Consider the following 19,876-nt stretch of genomic DNA (forward strand, 5'->3'; position numbering starts at 1 on the left):
CACTCTTTGTAGAATCCATCTTACTTCCTTTAGTATTGTTCCTAGTTTTATACAATCTAGTTTTGTTTTGAGTTGTACTTTTTGAAAACCATTCTTGGTAAGAGCACTATCCTTGCCCCTGACTAGCCTCTGAATCCTGAGACCCTTGAAGGTGCCAAGATAATTTTCCTGGCCTGAAGAACCAATTCTTCCTTGCAAATGTGCAGAATGGGCAGTGGCATCATGCCAGTGGAATAGGGGTACCTGAAATGTTTAACACCAGATATGCTGACAGAGAACCATGCTATCACCTTTCTATAAATCGATTTGTGGTTGATGATGAACTCTTCTATAGTATTGTCATCTATGTTAAGAAAGATATACTGAATGTAGAACTGAGAGTGCAGAAGGGACTGAATAGTATATTTTCAGAATGGAAGCCGTAGCTTATCAGTGTAAAAATGCTATACACGTTTGCACCATACCAAACATATCATACCGCATGCCCAATATACAGGCTCATCAAAATCTGAATCTTCAGGGTGAATGCAATTTCACCAAGTACAACATGGTCTTGGATCAACATCAGATGTTGATACTTAAAATCTGTCCCAAACACTGCTACTTTAGTTCCTTACTGACCCAGGGGCAAAAATTATTTCTAATAATAATTAAAAATGTGAAAATATTTATATAGATCATGGTGGTGGTGACATGTTATGGGAGTGGCTTGATGCAGTGCATGAGATGCAGATAACTTGATCTTGACCCTTAAGAAATTATAGTAGATATGTTTTTAGTATATTAAAGCAGCACTAGGTAGGTTTTGCTCTCGGGGTCCCCCTACAGTTGGGAAACAGTATTGTCCTCTACTACTGTCGTAAACTGTCATTCTACATCATTGGATGCATCGCACGTGCATTTGTTGACATGACAACTATGATAGCCCTGAACACTGCTGGAGGAGTTCACATGTCTATGGAGTTCACATGCAGGTGTTCTGCTTGTGTCGCGTGTGAAATGTCTTCATCCCAGGTACAGTGGCATATGTTTCAGCATGTCATATGAATATAATTTCATGGGGTTTTATTTTTTTTCAAACGGCAAATGATCGCGATGCTCACGTTTACAAGCCAGCGTCATTATAGTAGCCTAGTCTATTGGTTACCGTTTTACGGAATCTATATGATACTTCAATTCAATGTTTGAGTGGTAGGTAATAACCATATATCGTCAATATTATAATATCAAGCTACCCTAGATGAATCTGCAAATTTGAAAAATCGATTTGCATTATAGCTTGAGGCAAGACAAATAAACCAATATCACAGACATGTTGGGTATCCTAAAATATGATTTTGTACGTCTTATGTATTTACTTGCAAGAATGTAGCCCCTCCTCCTCCAGCTCACGCCAACGAGCAAACGCTGGCCCAATGTTGATCCTCGTCCTGCCTTTAATTCGATCACTTTCTTGTTTCCTCTTTTTGCTTTCCTCCGACAAAACCTTTGCTTTCTTATTTTTCTGTGCTGCTTCGGCCATGACTATAACATTCGGCAAACAAATGATAGTTTGGCTCGCATGTCCGAATTTAAGGAAGTGGGGGTGGTGGTGGAAGTGACATATGTGCCGTAAAGCAGTCGAATTTTGTAGTTCTTTTTTTTTCTCGGGTTACTACCCGAAACCCGAAGTTTAAAAGTACGATTAAAAACCATACAGACCCTGTCAGTCTATGGCAGACGTGTCATTCAACCTATTGTAAGTCGATGTATCATCACGAGGTTTGAAAATATATTATAACGGTTGAAAAGTTACCTAGTGCTGCTTTAATGCTGTCATGTAACAAATCTGCTTCTAAGGTAAAAATTAAATGAATTGCTAATTACAACATTGAAGTAAAAATGTAAAGCCTGTATAAATAGAAATCGTTAATATAAATGTTTGGGAATCTTGTAAAAAAAAAAATAGTGCACATTTATTAGATATATTATAACTTATGTAATTTTGGTTGCTTGGCTGTTTCATTATAAAGGTCCAGAAATTTGTACGGTGTCTTTTTTAATTATGATGTCACTACGTTGCCTTCTTGACGCCAGCAAATCGTTGCATTGCTGATCGTGGTTTCGGTGATATCGATACATCTGCCCTCTTCAAGGAATGTACGAACGCACCTTAATTACAGACAATTTATTCCAGATATTTGAATCCAATCCACACATTCGTTTGAAGAACCAAATTAGCCAGAGTTCAGTTATCACGATTAGAAGATCTGGCATCTGTCAAATTATCTCAGATGTATTAAGCGAGGTACGAAGAACGAACCCCAGGATTAGGTACTTCTACATTGCTGTTATTCACCCATCATTTCCCTCTGATTTTAATGATGAGTTATGGTTGGGTTTACGGGTAGGGATCGGTAGGGCTGGAACGATTTGACCCTAAAATCAAAATTTGATTAAGATTAATTGAACATTTTACTTCGATTACGATTAATGAACGATTATTTTGCTTTTATTTTATTAATTATTTTGCCTTTTTATGCCCTCATAGTTCACTGATAAGGTTTGTACTGTAAATATGCTCAACTATTAAAGGTGGGATATTTTCTAATGAGTGCATTTCTTGTGATTTTTAAAATACTTGAAGGAAACCGCTCCCTTTCAGCAGTTCTTGTCTATGGGTCTTTCTGTTTGTTGTACATCAGATACAGAAAAATTTGCACATTAGGCCTACATTTAATTTATTTGAATGCATTAATGAGAGAGTGATTGTGTGTGAATTAGTCATACCGTCTCTATTAATTATGAAGCTGTGGTTGTAGTTACTTCAAAGGTAGACAACTCTGCAATAACGGTTGAGTTTCTAAGCTACTAGTGCTAAATCACAGGACTGCGTTGACAATGAGTTTCTGCGCTCCTCTCTGTGCACGCAATCTTCGCGTGATGTGCAGTGCGAGCTATTGTCTGTATGAGTGTTCATGCGTCACTGCATCAGTGCATTAGTTCAATATAATGTCACACATCAGATGGTCTAAAATCGCTTCAATGTTCAAACTGACAGGCCTTAAAACGCGTACAATTGGCAAAGTTTTGTGAGGACGCAAGTGAAAGTGATCTGGCTTCAGGGCACGTGCCCAGAAAATGACGCTTCTAAAGAGCAGGGATATCAAACCCTGTGGCAGTTAGGTCCTCCAGGATCTGAATTTGACAAACCTAATCCACAAAATTACATTTAAAGTCTTCATGAAATGGCTTCTCGGACAATTTTCAATAAATACTGACAAATCCCATTAGGGGGAAAAACTTTTTTTGTTGTTGAATATTTACATATTGAATACCGCACTCCATGTGCCACTGATCTTGTGTATAGTTTGAGAACCTCTGTATATCTCTGGATGATATTTTGTTTCGATTTGTCAGAAGTTGTGAATGGTACCACAATACCGAACTGTACCACTTTTTTGGGACCCTTCCATTGGGGTACCTAGTACAGTAGTCCGGTACCTAAAGGTTGGAGTAAAACTCACTGAAGAATGTTGATTGGTTGACAGAAGATCGTCACTTGCGCATGCTTTTTTGGCTGTGTTTTTTCTTTGCAGCCTTTGTTCAAACAAAGCTTGTCTTCTTGAGACAAACAGCTACATGCCAAGAAGCAAGAACAAGATCTGCTGTATGTCTTCTATTGTTGTTTACTCTGTCCCTTTCTTCTTTGCGTGAGAATGACGTTGATCGCTACACCATGCCTATCAAGTAAGGGTGCTGTTTGTGGCGGAAATGCAAGCCAGGTCAGGGTTTACCATCCCAAATCGTACTGTACTATACCGATCGGTGGAAACTAGCCATGAGAGAGAATGGGGCCTGGTTCTGTCACACTCCAAAATTACAAAAAAGAATGACAGGGCACATTGTTCCAAGTCTTCAAAAGCCATACAGAACAAAGCAAAATATAAGTTGTTTTTCTCTAATCTTCAGTTTTGAAAACGCTGAGATGGACTACAAAAGTTGTCAAAGAGCAAAGCTCTTACGCTGCATTCACACGGGGCGTCGGCATCAACGCTTGACGTAGAGTGTGTCTGAAGCTTGGTGCTGATGCAATGGTCATCGTGAAAACAGCCAATCGCATTACTTTTCTGGTGTTGCATGAACGCTATTGGCTAGTGTATTTGCTTAGGCGATCTGATTGGCTGAAGCCTATGTTGGCCATTGAAAGGTTGTGACGAGACTCAATGTAACCCACAATTCAGTTCTGCAATGCGTGACTTCACCCAAGTAAATGAGAAGCATTGACGCCGACGCCCTGTGTGAATGCAGTGTTAGATTGCTAATGATTCCATTACCTTGAGATTACTTCAGCGCTGATGTCTTATGGTCGCATGGTGCTGTGGCAGTTCTACTACATAATTTGCAGTATAGTTGGTGTAGTAGTAGTAGTAGTGCTTCGGTCCGTCAGTGTGTTCCAGGAACGCGTGGCCATACAGCTGTGCTGCGATCGCGAGTCTATTGTTTGATGTGCTGGCGCTGAATTAAAGTGACAGCGCATCCGCAATAAAACAAACATGTATCGATGCGAAAATCTAGTAATTCCACCACAGATGCATATAATGCAAAGTCTACTGTTTCAAAGTCAACACATGGCTTTTTGCCTCGAGTAAAGCAAGGAAAACGGCCTTTAAGTAAACAAGGAGAAATAATGGAGAGCACCTGTCCTTTCTTGGAGGTGGAAAAACAAAGTTCTTTATGACCTGCAGGATTTCTTGTAAAAAAAGATTTAAAAACGAAAAAAGCGTAAGTTTTAATTTAAAATGTTTGTTATTTTAACATAGTCTATTGTCTGTTTTGCGATTTGCATGAGCAACGTAATATATACATCTTAAGTAGGTATTAGGCTATATTAATACAAAGTAATGAATTCAATAAAACGTTGTTTAAGTGTAGTGCGTTAAAACATGATATCTATAAAATACTGTATAGGCCTACAAAGAGAATTGCAATGCTGTCAAGAGAATGTTGAATCCTAATCTTAAAAAAAAAAATAATAACTCCGGCCCATTTCAAATTTGATTTATTCAGATGGTTATTTATTTATTTTATTGTTGTTAACATCAAAAGTTTTCATGTAATAAATGGATAGCAAATAAAAATAGTCTCCTCCCCCTTTTATTCTGATCCGAAAAATTATCCGATCCGTAGTGCGATCCGAACCGTGAGTTTTGTGATTAGTAGTAGTAGTAGTAGTAGTAGTAGTAGTAGTAGTAGTAGTAGTAGTAGTAGTAGTAGTAGTAGTAGTAGTAGTAGTAGTAGTAGTAGTAGTAGTAGTAGTAGTAGTAGTAGTAGTAGTAGTAGTAGTAGTAGTAGTAGTAGTAGGTTTAAACCTCCATTATACTAGTAAACAGCAATTTTATTAGTAATTTTTTTTTTCTTTATGCAGGTCTTTGGGCAAATCAGCTATAATGTTCCCACTGATTTGTAGTGGATAAGTGTGGTGAGCATTTCATTTAATCTCATTTAATTTTATTTACAAATTTGTGCTGTTTTGGTAATCACATGGACATTTGTCTTTCAGAGTTTAAGGAGAGCTAGCCATTGGAGGAGAAAACGAGGATGGCTCAAAAATGGAATGCACTCCAGCAAGCACCGATTCTTTCTAACCAGAGAGCAGAAATGTCTGCGGGAACTATAGAGTGTAATGGAATTCCAGTGGAATCGGAGGAGAACTTTGCACATGAGATAGAACAATTAATTGAAAAGGAAAACTTTCCAAGCATGATGGATTTGCAAGACATTTCTGAATCGGACATGAAAGACTTTGAGTCCAGTTCTCTGCAGGACACATGCTATGAATCATCTTGGCAAGATACAATGCATTCAGGTGACCTTGAGCAAGATAAGTTGGTGGATAACATGCCATCCTTTCCCTTGCCTAGCTCAGTAGAGGTTGAGTCCACATCTGAAGCACATTCTGAGGAGGCAGTATTAGAAACTGCTTTTGAGACCGATGCTGGTCTTGTGGAGTATTCAGATATTAGCAGCTGTTCTGACACAGAAGAAAATCTTGATTGCAATTTAAGTTCATCCATTGAAGTTAACATAAGTAGAAACCAGGCTGGTCCATCTTTAGAGGAAGGAGACCAAAATTCAAGTAATGCAATGGACTTTTCTTCTGCTGAGGTCTGTCATCGTACTGTGAAAGTGGATATGAGTGAAATAAATCTACAGCAGGACACTGGACCTCCAGTGACCATGGGTGAGAGCAAAGGACATGTAAACCATACCATACCAAATTCTGAGGATCCATGTACAGAAGTGCAAGGCGTGGATAATTCAAATGGTGTAATGCCTTTGTCAAAAGATGGGCAAATTGAGGAAAGGGACATTAATTCTTGTGATTTGGATTGTTTTTTGGATCAAACAACGATGCATTGCAAAGAACTTGATACCTCTCACAGTGGTTCCACTTGTGCCTCAAATCATGCAAGTATTGAGACTTCCTCCTCTTCTAATGAAGATGAAAACAATTGCCCAACCATAGATTCCCTAAGTGTTTGCCAACTGGAAAGGACAGCCCCAAATGCTGAAAACGCATCATCAAAACCTGAGCTTGAAGAGACATTTGTCATTTCTGGCATTGGAAAAGGTCCATGTGGTAACTACCAATTGGATAGAATGAACCCAGATCCTGAAAATACATCTCCAAAACCTGAATATCAAGTGACTGCTGGGATATCTGGCCATGGAAAAGATTCTCTTGGTGGCTGTCAATTGGAAAGCAACCAACCAGATCCTAAAAAAACATCCTCTCAACCTGGCCATGGAGAAGATTCTCTTGGTGGCTGTCAATTGGAAAGCAACCAACCAGATCCTAAAAAAACATCCTCTCAACCTGGCCACGGAGATTCTTCTCAGCTGGAAGGACAGAAATGCTTCAAACCTAATGATGAACAAGTTGAGCGGAGTAGTTTTGGATTCCTTGAGTCTTGTTTTGGTTTAAAAAGTACAACACCAAACACTGCGGAACTGAAACACAAGGAAAATGCACATGTAAACCAAGTCGATAAGTGCAATCTGTTTAATCACACAGAACCGCCAGTTCTTCTAAAAACTGCCTTTGAATCTAATAATCAGATGGATGAGGGAACTGATGCACCAGAAGATCCACTACTACTTTGTGCTGAACAGACATCCAGAACCTCCTTAGATCCCGGACAGCACAAATGTTGGACTGACAATAGCACCATTGCAAGCAAAGATTCTTCATCATATTTCAAGACCCAAAAGAGAAAACTGCAACCTGTTGTTCTCCTTAAGACGACTGAGCAAAAATCTTGTAATGGAAAAAACTACCATTGCTCTGAGTGCCAAGATTCAACACAAAGTATAGATGAGCTAATCGAGCACTACCACAGCACACATTCTCTTCATAAATCTCAGTACTGTCCCACTTGTGAATGTCACTTCACTGGTGGCGCATTGGCAGAACAACACTTCTGTGGGGAGGTCAAGCTTAATGACAAGTTAAAATCATCACCCTCATATTATAAAGGGCTAAATGAGGAGAAGGCAAAGTTCATTTGTAGGTACTGTAGGAAGTCCTTTGTTCGACAAGCTTATTTTGAAGATCATGAGCTGAAGCACAGAGTTGCCACACTTCATAGATGTGACTGTTGTGGATTGTACTTTCCTAGTGCTCACAAATGTCAAAGACACAAGCGTAAAGCATCTTGCACACCCCTGATACTAGAGCCTTCTCTACAGAGTGCAGACTTTTCAGAATCAACCCTCGGAAAGACCGATATACCAGACATGGTTGAAACGGCTGTCTCCAACAAAGATTTTCGTGGTTGCTACATAAAACTAATGGATGTGTACAAGACAAGCCAGTCACCTGAAAAAATACATTGTCATGTTTGTGGGAAGACCTTCAGGCTTAGAGCCCAACTGAGAGCACACCTTAGATCACACTCGGATGAGAAGCCCTTCAAGTGTGACAACTGTGAAAAAGCCTTCAAATATACCTGGAATCTTAACAAACATAAAAGAGAGCAGTGTTCTCAAAAGATTGCTCCACGTGAAAAATCTTCAGCTGCAGATAGCCAGTTTCCTAAGTTTAAATGCCCCCTCTGTTTTCGCATGTTCAAGTACTCCTACAATCGGACACGCCATTTGCGTGAACAGTGTCTCAAAGAATACATGAAAAAAGGCAAAGGAAAGATTGGTGTGAAGTATCGATGCCCTATGTGTAAGGATGTGTTTACCATGGCCAGCAACCGCAATAGACACATCAAACAAACGTGTGTTAAGCTCAAACTATTTACAGCCAAAGGAAACGCAAAGAAAAGAAAAGAGTTAGTTATCAATACCAAAAATGAGGTCAAAGAGTCACCCACGGCTGCGCCTGTACAAAAACCATCACGGTACAAATGCCCTTTTTGTCCATCTTCGTATTCTAGCAAGTCTGGTTACTATGGCCATCTAGCAAAGCATAAATTGCTTGCAAATGCCAAAAAGGCAATCAAACCCAAACATGGTAATGGTGTCAATTTGAAAAGTTCAAGATCTGCCAGTCAAAAGTCGACTAGCAAAGAATCTGCTGCTAAGGATGCAAGCCTTCCTTTCTCTTGTCGCTTCTGTGGAAAAGCCTTCACTTTACCTGACTCGCTAAAAAAGCACTTACAACTTCATAAAGGAAACAAACCTTTTCGCTGTTTAGATTGTGGTAAGAATTTTGCCAGGCATGGACACCTAATGACACACAAAAATGTGCACAAGCGGAATGTACAGTGTTTAGTCTGTTGGGAAGTTCTGCCATCTATTGGAGATTTGTTAAAACACAGACAGTCCCATCCAAAAAAAGGCATGCTTAAGTGCCCTGATTGTCCAATGCAGTTCAAGTTTCCAGTATTTCTGCTCCGACACGTGGCTGTGCATGAGAGAAGGCGCAAACTTGAGGAACTTTTCCCTCCAAAGGAGCAAGCTAAAACTCTAAAGGTAGAAGTAACTTTTAAAGAGGAGTTCAAATGTGCTCTCTGCCAAGAAGCCTTTGCTGACTCAAAGGCACTTAGTGAGCATTGTTTAACTCATATGCCTGGACCTTCTGCATCCAAATGTCAGTTCTGCAAACACAGTTTCTCGAATCGTGCTGGGCTGATTCGTCACATCCGCCTTCACACTGGTGAAAAGCCTTTTCCGTGTCTAACTTGTGGCAGACACTTCAGCAGAAAGGAATATCGTAAAGTACATCAGGAAAAATGTACAGGGGAGCAACCGCCTTCATTACAGACGTCAAATGCTGAAGAAACACCGGCAGAACATAGTGTAGAGACTGCACTAAGCCAAGCAAACTCTAAGACCAACAAAGTCTATAATTGCTCATACTGCCCACTTTCATTTCGTTTTCCCAACAATTTGAAACTCCATGAGAAGGCCCATTTGGCAAAGACAGTTTTCCCTTGTCCAAAGTGTGGGAAGTTTTACAGGAAAAGAAAATTTAAGGAGCATGATGAGAACTGCAATGGAGACAAGTTAAAACCTGCTTGCAGAAAATGTGGGAGAATTTTTACAAGGAATTACTACAGAAATTGTCACGAAAAGCAGTGCCAGGGCAAGCTACCCACCGAAAACACAACTGGTACAAAGGAAAAGGGCAGTTTTAAGCAACAATGTCCACAATGCTTTAAATGTTTTAGAACGAGAAGTTTTCTCCAGAAACACATCTCTCTTCATTCAAAGGAAGCCTCATATGTGTGCATGCGTTGTGAACAGAAATTTGACAATCAGGATCGATATTTGCAACATGAGGCTTTTTGTGATGGTGTATCTAAGGAACATAGATTGGAAAGTTTAAAAGGATCTGAGAAAATTAAATCGATATTTGCTGAAGTAAAAAATCCGAAAGAGGACTCCGTGGAAAATGGTGAGGGACTGAAGTGCAAATTTTGCACAAAATCATTTTTGAGGGCCAGAAATCTAAGACGTCACATCCTCACTCATACAGAGGTCAAACCATATCGGTGCAAGACTTGTGAAAGTTGTTTCTCACGCTATGATCATTTAAAAGTGCACCAAGCCCGCTGCAGAGGAAAACGAAGACTTGAGGTGCGAGTTGTAAAGATGAGTCTCGACAGCTTGAACACAAGTTCCCAAAGCGCAACACAGGAAGGTGACCCATTGCAATGCACAGTTTGCTTAAAGCGTTTGTCCACCCAGAGTGATCTGAAGCGCCATATGGCCATGCTCCACATTACCGATAAACCTTTTCCTTGCAAAAGATGTGGCAAAACGTACAGTTCTAAAAAGACTTTGGCAAGGCACAACATCACCATCAGATGCAAAAAGATTTCAAAGGAAAGTGTGCCATCTGCCACAAACAATGTTCAAAGCCAACCATGCAGGGAAACTTCCAAACTTCTGCAACGTATACAAGTGCACTACATGAATAAATTTAAATACCAATGCGAGTATTGCCCTCGACGCTTTAAATTATCAGGACAACTGAAGGTGCATGAACGTCTTCACACAGGAGAAAAACCATATGGCTGCGCTAACTGTGGAGAGCATTTCATCAGAACAGACTATTTGAAACGGCACTTGGCTAAATGCAATGGAAAGGGGGAAAACCAGGAAAAAGTCCTTTGTGACAAGTGTGGTGACCTGTTTACCCGGGACGCATTGTCTGTACACCAGAAGACCTGTGTTGTCAGCTCAAAATCATCTGGATCTTCTCAAGTGGTAAACAAGAGCCCCCCTAAGATAAAAGGTTTTTCCTGTGCCAACTGTAGTGACCGTTTTTTATTGTTTTCGCAGCTCCAGCAGCATTTTTTAGAAAAGCATAGATCTGATCAGCCACAAGAGTCAGTTAACGATCAACAGCAATTGGTATCAGGTCACCCGCAAGTCATAAAGCAAGAGCCGGTTGATGAGGGGTATGGTCAGAACCAAGAAAGCAGCAGTCCGATAAAGGAGCGACGTGCCTGTTCAAATGGAGACCTTAGCAAGCCTCTCAAATGCCCACAGTGCAACATGCGGTTTTCCAGGAGCACTGGATTGGGTATGCACATGCGCATACATAATGGCGTATACCCGCTTTCTTGCACAAAATGCAATATTGGTTTTTGGAGCAAAAAGAGGATGGAGAAACACAAGAGAAAATGTAAGGGTGACACAATCATGTCAAATAATGGATCTGCCCTGGAAAATGAGGGAGAATTAGATTGCGCTCTAAATGACACTGTGTTAATATTTAACAAGGGTTCCAATACAACAGGAACCGGAGTACTGCAGACTAAGTTCTCATGTAAAGATCAAGACCAGGAAAATGAAGCAGAAAAAGGAGATGCTGCTGTTCACAAGTATCAGTGTTCTGAGTGTGATCAGAGTTTTACAGATGGACTGAGACTCATAAGTCATTTAGAGGAGCATGGCCGTGAAGATCAAGAGCGCAAATCAGATATCCACAGATGTAATGTGTGCAGTAAAGTCTTTACGCAAGCTGGTATATTGCAAAGGCATATGAAAATCCAACATCAGGCAAAAATGGATAATACCTGTGAAACTTGTTTCAAGAGTTTTCGTTTTCCTTCTGACCTGGTCATCCATAGATCTTGTCATGACCCCAGTCGTCCCTTTGTCTGTAACCGTTGTGAGATGCGTTTTTTGACTGCTAAATCCTTGACCATTCACCAAAGGATGGCTCATTTGCATGCACACCCGCCCAGCTCAAAAGAAGCCAGTGTGAAAGCAAGAACAGAGCACCCTGAAGTATATAGGTGTGAACCATGTGACAAAACCTATACTGTAAAAAAGTCATACAAGAAGCACTGCAAAGTAAAACATGGATTGGATTCAGTAAAAACCCTCCCTGATGAATTGAAAAAATCCTCTGCCAGTGTAAGTCAGGAGTCCGATAAGGAAGAGTCCAACAGAAGTTTCGAAGAGGAAGATGACAGCGACAATGACTCTGATTCAGCACCATACTTTCCTTGCCATGTTTGTGGTAAAACATTCTTAACATCTGAAAATCTTGAGGATCATCAAAGATGTCATCTTGGCGAAAAACCCTTCGAGTGTGAGGAATGTGGGAAGTGCTTTTTTCAGCTAGCGAACTTGCAACAACATCAGCGATGCCACAAGTCTGAGTTTCAGTGTCAAATGTGTGGTAAAGGTTTTGTCTCGCTCTTCACCCTGCGCAAACACAAGCAAACGCATATCAGAAAGAGCCCTCACCGCTGTACCAAATGTCACCTGAGCTTCACTCGCCCAACGGAACTAGCTGAGCACATGGTTACACACCGTGATGAAAACTTTCCCTGTGACCTTTGTGATGAAACCTTTTCCTGTAAAACAAGTCGGGCGGAGCATCGTAAGATACACACAGAGCAAGAAGAGCTTCCACCGTTAATTCCACCCCAACAGCCTCAAACAAAGCAAGGGACTTCAGCCATATCCAGTAAAAGCCTTTCATCAAGTAACGTTGAGCAGTACAAGTATCGCTGTGGAATTTGTCAAATAAGGTTTCCAGATCCAGAACAGCTCTCGGAACATGGCTGCAATCCAGCAAAAGAGCGGCCGTACTCATGTCCCGAATGTAACAAGCATTTCTTGCATGGTTCCCACCTAAAAAAGCATCAGCTCAGCCATCAGTTGTCAGGACCAGGTTCGTATCGGTGTAATCATTGCAGCATGAGCTTCACCCACCACCATCTTTTTCTCACCCATTTACGAAGCCACAGGAATGAAAAGGCTTCCAAGGACAGTAACTTCCCTACCAGTGAAAAGATTATACGTGTAGAAACTGTGAAGCGAGACAAAATTTACCAGTGCCCCATATGTCCTGAGAGTTTTTACCAAGCATTGGACCTTGCAAATCACCTTTCTGTTCATTCTCATATGTGCAGCGTTTGTAATATGACTTTTCCCACGAAGAAAGACCTTGACGAACATGAACAATGCCATTTGACTGCTGCTACACAGTATGAATGCACCGAATGTGGAGACCACTTTCTTGGAAGTGATGCTTTCCGCAAACACCACTGTAGTAATCGAAAGTCAACGTTTTTAGACAAGCACCATTCAGGGGCATCTGTCTCTTCCTCTAAGAAGCAAAGTTCAGGGACTCCATTTCAAGCAGGTGATGAAGAGGAGGAAGTTGATGTTGGAGAAGACTTCATCATTTGTCCGATCTGTAAAAGACGGTTCTCGTCCAATAGCAGTTTAATGGAGCACCATAAAAAGCATCATGAGGATCCACGTCCTTTCAAGTGCTTGGTTTGTAGTAAAGATTTTACGAAGAAACGGTACCTTACACAGCACCAACAGATACACAGTGAACGGCCTTACAAGTGTGATGCGTGCCCAGAATCCTTTAAAACTGAACCGAGCCTCATATCTCACAGTAGAATGCATGATGCAAAAAGGCGACACCAGTGCCCAATATGCTGCAGAACCTACCTTACAGCAAATGATCTGGCAAAACATAAACGGAAACATGCTGAACTTCAAAGTTCGAGTCAGGACAACAATGAGTTCCGGTGTGATATGTGCTATAAATCCTTCGCCATGTTTGATCAGTTACAAAAGCATCAGGAAACCCATGTAGGACAAGTGGTCTATGAATGCACAGAGTGTGACAAAGCCTTTGCTTTTCTAAATCTGTTGGAGGAGCATCAGCAGACTCATGCTGCTGCTTCTGCAGACTCTCTCCAGTCCCAAACACCAATCCATTTTCCCTACCAAAGCCCAGTGAATGAATAAAGGTCAAAATTACCCAGACTCCGTTTCCTGCAATGCAGGTTATTCAAAATCATTCAGTTTTCTGAACATTATTTGTTAAGATAAACTGTACATACAATCATTGTTCTTTTTAATTGGGCCCAACTGCTTTTATCCACTTTGAAATATGGTGTGGGTGTTTTACCGTACTTCTGAATCGGTCTGTTAATGTTCATACAAACTACTCTGTTCCACAGTTCTGTGAACTGCTGACTAAATTTTCTTTGTACAGTACTCAGACTGATGTGTGTATATTAATATGCAATCTAGATGATGTATGGAACTATAGGTATATATGCATGAATGAAGTAGTTGGAGATGTTATTGTTCCACAGTACAGTTCACAAGGATGTATAGTTGAAAATCCTGTATCATTCCTTCATTGTTGAAGTAATTTTTGACCTTGCTAAATTTATTAGCCATGTGTGTTTTTAATCGTCATTTCGAAAGTTAATCTGTAGATTTCATTGTTAATATTTCATAGTAATGTTAACCTTTCTTTCTTTTTTTTTACTATCCATGTGTTTGTAAACAATTAAGGTCACGTTAAAGGTTCATCACATAGTAGTTATATATGATGTGATTACCTTTTTTGAGTTAAAATAATGTATTTTATGTTTCTTAAAAATCCAGCTTTATCTTTTTGAGTACATTCTAACTTTAATGGCTTTGCTCAAAAAAAATAAAAAGGAGAAAATATCAAACTTCAAGCTTGACAAAAAAATACTGTACCCTTTCTGTTTAAACTACATTAGTGCAAACGTATATATGGCTATAAAAACCTGATGTTTAGTTTTACTTTTGTATTATATGGCAATGTTGAATTTCTTCAACTAGTAAACATTTACATCTACTTTGCTGTTATTGAGAAATTTATTTCACTTTTGCAATGACTTGAGGTAACTTGTCACATTGAGCATTTTTTTTTTTATCCACTTAAGTTAGGCTTTACTAAGAAAGTCTAACTCACAATAGAATTCACACTAAATCAATGATTTTATGATTTAATATATTATAAACACTTGTAGTACAGGTATTCTCATACTGTCAAAAATATTTTATAACAACAAACAGCTGATAACATTTTTTTTTTTTTAATCACTGGGAGACCAACCTGCTAGTCACAGTCAGGTGTGTTCCATCTACCCAGCCATAACTGCCTGAAACCAACCTAAGATAGCAGATAGTTGAGCCGGGTTCACCACAAAGCGAGCTCAATTTTCTTACCCAAAAGTAAGAATTCCCAAAAATGCACACTATGTAAAGGCATACAAGAAGGTACAAATAAGTCGCTTTTAATGTCAATATTTTTCACACATTACAAAGAATACATTTCTGAATTTACGATTCATAAAAAATGTTTTAACCCCTTTTTTTTTAAGACTGTCCTTCCCCCACACCTGTGGGACATTTGCCAACATGTGGAACTATAATGTCTTAGACTAAACCTAAAGTAATCTTGACAAACTATATATAATTTGAAAGCTTTCAGACTCTAGTTTTTATATTTGGTGACTGATTTTCAAAAGAAATTACAGAGAAATAGCGAAAGACGTGATGCAGTGCCAATCTAGAGACAGCAGACACACGCCCTGGTTCTTTCTGTTTTTTATGTGGGTTTTAGAGATTGAATTCAAATATTAATATTACTACCCAAACTACTTCTGAATAAAATATCTACTTCATAAATATTCTGAAGATTATGGAAATATGGTTCAAATCACACAAAACATATATTGAAATCGAAGAGTCCTTGTGTGGAGGTAGAGGCTGGATGTTGTCTAGTGGCAAACTTTGGTACTGTGCCCAAAAAAATCTTACTGAAAAGGTTTTTTTTTTTTTTTAGATATCAGCCAAGTTGGCACAGATATTCAGATATATTTTGTAAAATAAAATAATATTTTTATATTTAAAATGTTCATAAACTTATTAACCTTTTTCTTAAACTTAAACAACTTTTTTACTTCTACAATAATCTGTGATGCATCACCTTTATAAAGATACCAAACTTAAGTGAAGTAACTATTTTGAAGTGTTCAAGATTTTTAGCAATTTAAGTTGGAAAAGTTTCATGTATATTTTTACAGGTAAAACAACCTTTTATTTTCACAAACTTTGAAAATAAAATGTTGATAAACTCAGCAAGACTGTCACTTCAGGACGAGCTCTTGACATATAACAGAAGTGTTTTGTATTTTGGGTCTGTACAGTTATTTTGAATAGCTACCTTTATGGGTCAAATTCACCCACAAACATCACAAATGTAACATGAAATTATGCGTGCATATGTAAAAAGACATCAGCATGTTCATCACCCTAAACCAGAAAAAGTTACAAAATTTCAAGAGAAATAATATAGATGGTATTGAAAAAAGAAGCTTGAAAAAAGAAATGATGGGTCATTTTTACCATCTGTGGCTGACAAAATATTGTTCAGTATTGAAATAAGTAGGAAAAGTCTTATTTTTTACCTTCACAACCAACTTAAAACATAATAAATAAATAAAAATATTTGGTTGCCTTAGAACAGGGGTCTCCAAACTCTGTCCTGGAGGGCCGCTGTCCTGCAGAGTTTAGCTCCAACCCCAATTAAACACACCTGAACCAGCTAATCAGTGTCTTACAAGGTCCTAGTTAGACACTGATTAGCTGGTTCAGGTGTGTTTAATTGGGGTTGGAGCTAAAATCTGCAGGACAGCGGCCCTCCAGGACAGAGTTTAGAGACCCCTGCCTTAGAACATTAAAATATGTGGGTCAAATTGACCCACAAACATCACGAACGTAACATACATTTTCTGTGCATATGTCAAAACACATCAGCATGTTGAAACTTTGCATGCATGTTTATGACCCTAAATGAGATAAGGTCACAAAATGTCAAGAAAAAAAAAACATTTCGGTCAACTCAAAAATCGAAGGGTTAACTTATAATCTGTTTTATAACATTTTGATTCAGAGTGTGTGGTGCGTTTGACCTTGGTATGACAGGAAACATTAAAAAAGAAACTTGCATCAGCTACTTTAGATTTAGAAAATTTCTCATGTTTTAGTGTCCTCCTCGAAACAAAATTGTATTGATAATTTTGCTGCATGATTATTTCACTGGTTTCTAGAAAATCATATGGCAACTAAAAAGATGTTTATGAAATCATCACATGACCATCAACAGTTATCAGTTGAATAAAATCACATTTAAGGTGGTTGTTCTGTTTTGGAACAAGTTAGCTATTTTCTAGCTGGTATGGTCAGCTAGTAGGCTAGCTGGCTTATTCCTGACCCAAGTTGGTCTACTGGCATGCACCAGCTACTTCGTTCCAAAACCCAGCTACCAGTTTAAGATGGGAATAGTTTAAAAGAGAATATAGACCTGCTGCTTCCTTTCAGCAGATTTTGGTCATATTGCCCATCTCCAAGTCATTCATTCCCTATGTGACTTTTGTTGGGTAACAGCTTAGGACCCAGGACCAGTAGTGAAAAATGAAGACCAGGAGTCAGATTAATTAAAGAAAATTTTACTGAAGAATAGTTTGCAGTTTCATCAGCAGAAGCCAGCTCAAGAGGAATTCGTAGGCCGCACTCCCTCTAACAGTCTCCCCGCCTCCGTCTAACATACATACAATTTTCTGAACAGTTATACTGTTTTCAAGGTCTAGACACGTCATTACTGCCATGTGGAATGATTCGGATTGGTTCCAACAACATGCAACGTAAGCAACTTTCCACACGTAGACAGATAGTAGCATATATCTCTAAAAATGCGTAGACTTGATGTCGCCCAGGCCCAGATTAGTCCCTAGTGACCTCGGAGGTCATAGAAAAGATGCCTCCAAGTCTAGAATCGTCTGCCGAAAGGACCATCTCCAATACTGGATCTGCACAGAATCATGAGACACACACACACACACAATACTCCAGAGAATACCAGTTTCCTCAAGGTTGGGAATATCTTAACTAACTATCAACAAAGCACTTCTCCAAAACAGGCTGATACTAACTCTAATTCAGAAGTGACTTTATTCTATTCTATAAAGAAAGAAAAGTATCAAAGAGGTACATTTCTCTGAGTCCCCAAAGAGTCCCATAGCTGTGACATAGATGACCCCAGGGGTCACTTTAGTAAGACATACAGTTAACACATGCTGAGCACTCTTCACTCCCTGGAGTGTTATTACAACACCAAGGACATTCGCCTGTCAGCACGTCTTGACACAGACTCAGAGCAGCACCTAAATAATGTGGATTCAAAAGCACACAGCACCTAAAACACTTCAATATCCAAAATCACTCCTTGAATATAGAGAACTGATTTATCAAACGTAGGAAATGGTTGTAACTTGATTATCATTAATTCTTATTTTAATATTGAACATAAAATCATTCTTGAAGGATATGTGTCTGATGAAGAGACAAGTGATGTTTGGCTTGACCCTTGACCCTTGACTTTCAAAGGCACATTCGCTCCCAGCTCTTACATTTCAGCTCTGAGCTCGATTGCTAAGTAAAGCACACCCTCTCATTACCATACAAACAAAAAAATGTGGACATAAATGAAATCAAAATGAATTAATCAATTAATTGTGGGGAAAATGATACATAAGGGAATACAAATATAAATGTATTTTTGTATTTATTTACTTGCATTTATTAGTCCTAAATATTATTTAGTCCGTTTTGGCATTCCATATCTTTAATGTTTTTTAATAAAATATCACTTAAATTCACTGAGCAGCATAAATTAAAGGGATAATTCACTCAAAAATAAAAATGATCCCATCATTTACTCACCCTCAAGCCATCCTACGTTTCTTTCAGACGAATACAATCGGAGTTAAATTAAAAAATGTCCTGGCTCTTCCAAGCACTATAATGGCAGTGAATGGCAGCCCAAAATTTGAAGACCAAAAAAGTGTATCCATCCATTCTAAAAGTAATCCACACGTCTCCGGGGGGTTAAAGGGATAGTTCACCCAAAAATGAAAATTAGCCCATAATTTACTAACCCCCAAGTCATCCTAGGTGTATATGACATTCTTCTTTCAGACGAATAAAATCTGAGTTATATTACAAAAGTCCAGGCTAATCCAAGAATTAGAATTTGATTCATAGTTGCTCTGTTTTTGAAGTCCATAAAAAGTGCATCTATCTGTCAAATAACATGCTCCACGTGGCTTCGGGGTGTTAATAAAGGCCTTCTGAAGCGAATCGACGCGTTTGTGTAAGAAATATATTCATATTTAAAAATGTATCACGTTAACTTTCGACCGACCGCCTTCCATGGAAAAGTGTTGAATGTTGAAAGTGAAACTCAAGATGAGTACGTGACGTCATGACGAGCGTACCTGGTCGCGTTAGTCTTTCGATCGGCAGGGGAACTTTCAACAATTTTTCCATGAATTGAACAGGGAAGGCAGTCGATCGAAAGTTTACTTGATAAAGTTTTAAATATGGATATTTTTCTTACACAAACACATCGATTCGCTTCAGAAGGCCTTTATTTACACCCCAGAGCCGCGTGGAGCATGTTATTTGATGGGCAGATGCACTTTTTATGGACTTCAAAAACAGAGCAACTATGAATCCAATTCTAATGCTTGGATTAGCCTGGATTTTTGAAATATAACTCATATTTCATTCGTCTGAAAGAAGAATGTCATATACACCTAGGATGACTTGAGGGTGAGTAAATTATGGGCTAATTTTCATTTTTGGGTGAACTGTCCCTTTAATAAAGGCCGTCTGGAGCGAACTGATGGGTTTGCGCAAGAAAAATATCTAGCTTCTGGCGGACCGCCTTCCATATTCAACTTACAAAGAAAGTGTAGCGCCTCTCGCAGTTCAAAATGCTTATGCTACGTCCGACGTCATCATCGCGCCAGTTACGCTTTTTCCGTAAGTTGAATACGGAAGGCGGTCTGCTGGAAGCTAGATATTTTACTTTATAACGTGTTAAATATGTTTTCTTACAAAAACCCACTGAGTCGCTTCAGAAGGCCTTTATTAACCCCCTGGAGTCGTGTGAATTATTTTATAATGGATTAATATTTTGGGCTACCATTCACTGCCATTATAATGCTTGGAAGAGCCAGGACATATTTGGATATAGCCTACCTCTGATTGTATTTGTCTGAAAGAA

General features: G+C 39.1%; 1 protein-coding gene across 2 annotated transcripts in view; it reads left to right on the top strand.

The window, feature by feature from the left end:
• znf1035 (zinc finger protein 1035) overlaps positions 1 to 14,591 on the top strand; it is a 28,949-nt gene extending 14,358 nt beyond the window's left edge. For both annotated transcript variants that reach the window (XM_079836219.1, XM_079836220.1), the window contains exons 3-4: positions 5,408 to 5,461; positions 5,543 to 14,591. In XM_079836219.1, coding sequence (XP_079692345.1) covers positions 5,581 to 13,725 — 8,145 coding nt within the window. In that variant the 5' untranslated portion in view covers positions 5,408 to 5,461; positions 5,543 to 5,580 and the 3' untranslated portion in view covers positions 13,726 to 14,591. The remainder of the gene's footprint in view (positions 1 to 5,407; positions 5,462 to 5,542) is intronic.
• The last annotated feature ends 5,285 nt before the right edge of the window (positions 14,592 to 19,876 follow it).

The sequence above is a fragment of the Gobio gobio genome, assembly GCF_949357685.1.
Source record: "Gobio gobio genome assembly, chromosome: 15".
NCBI classification, from domain to species: Eukaryota; Metazoa; Chordata; class Actinopteri; order Cypriniformes; family Gobionidae; genus Gobio; species Gobio gobio.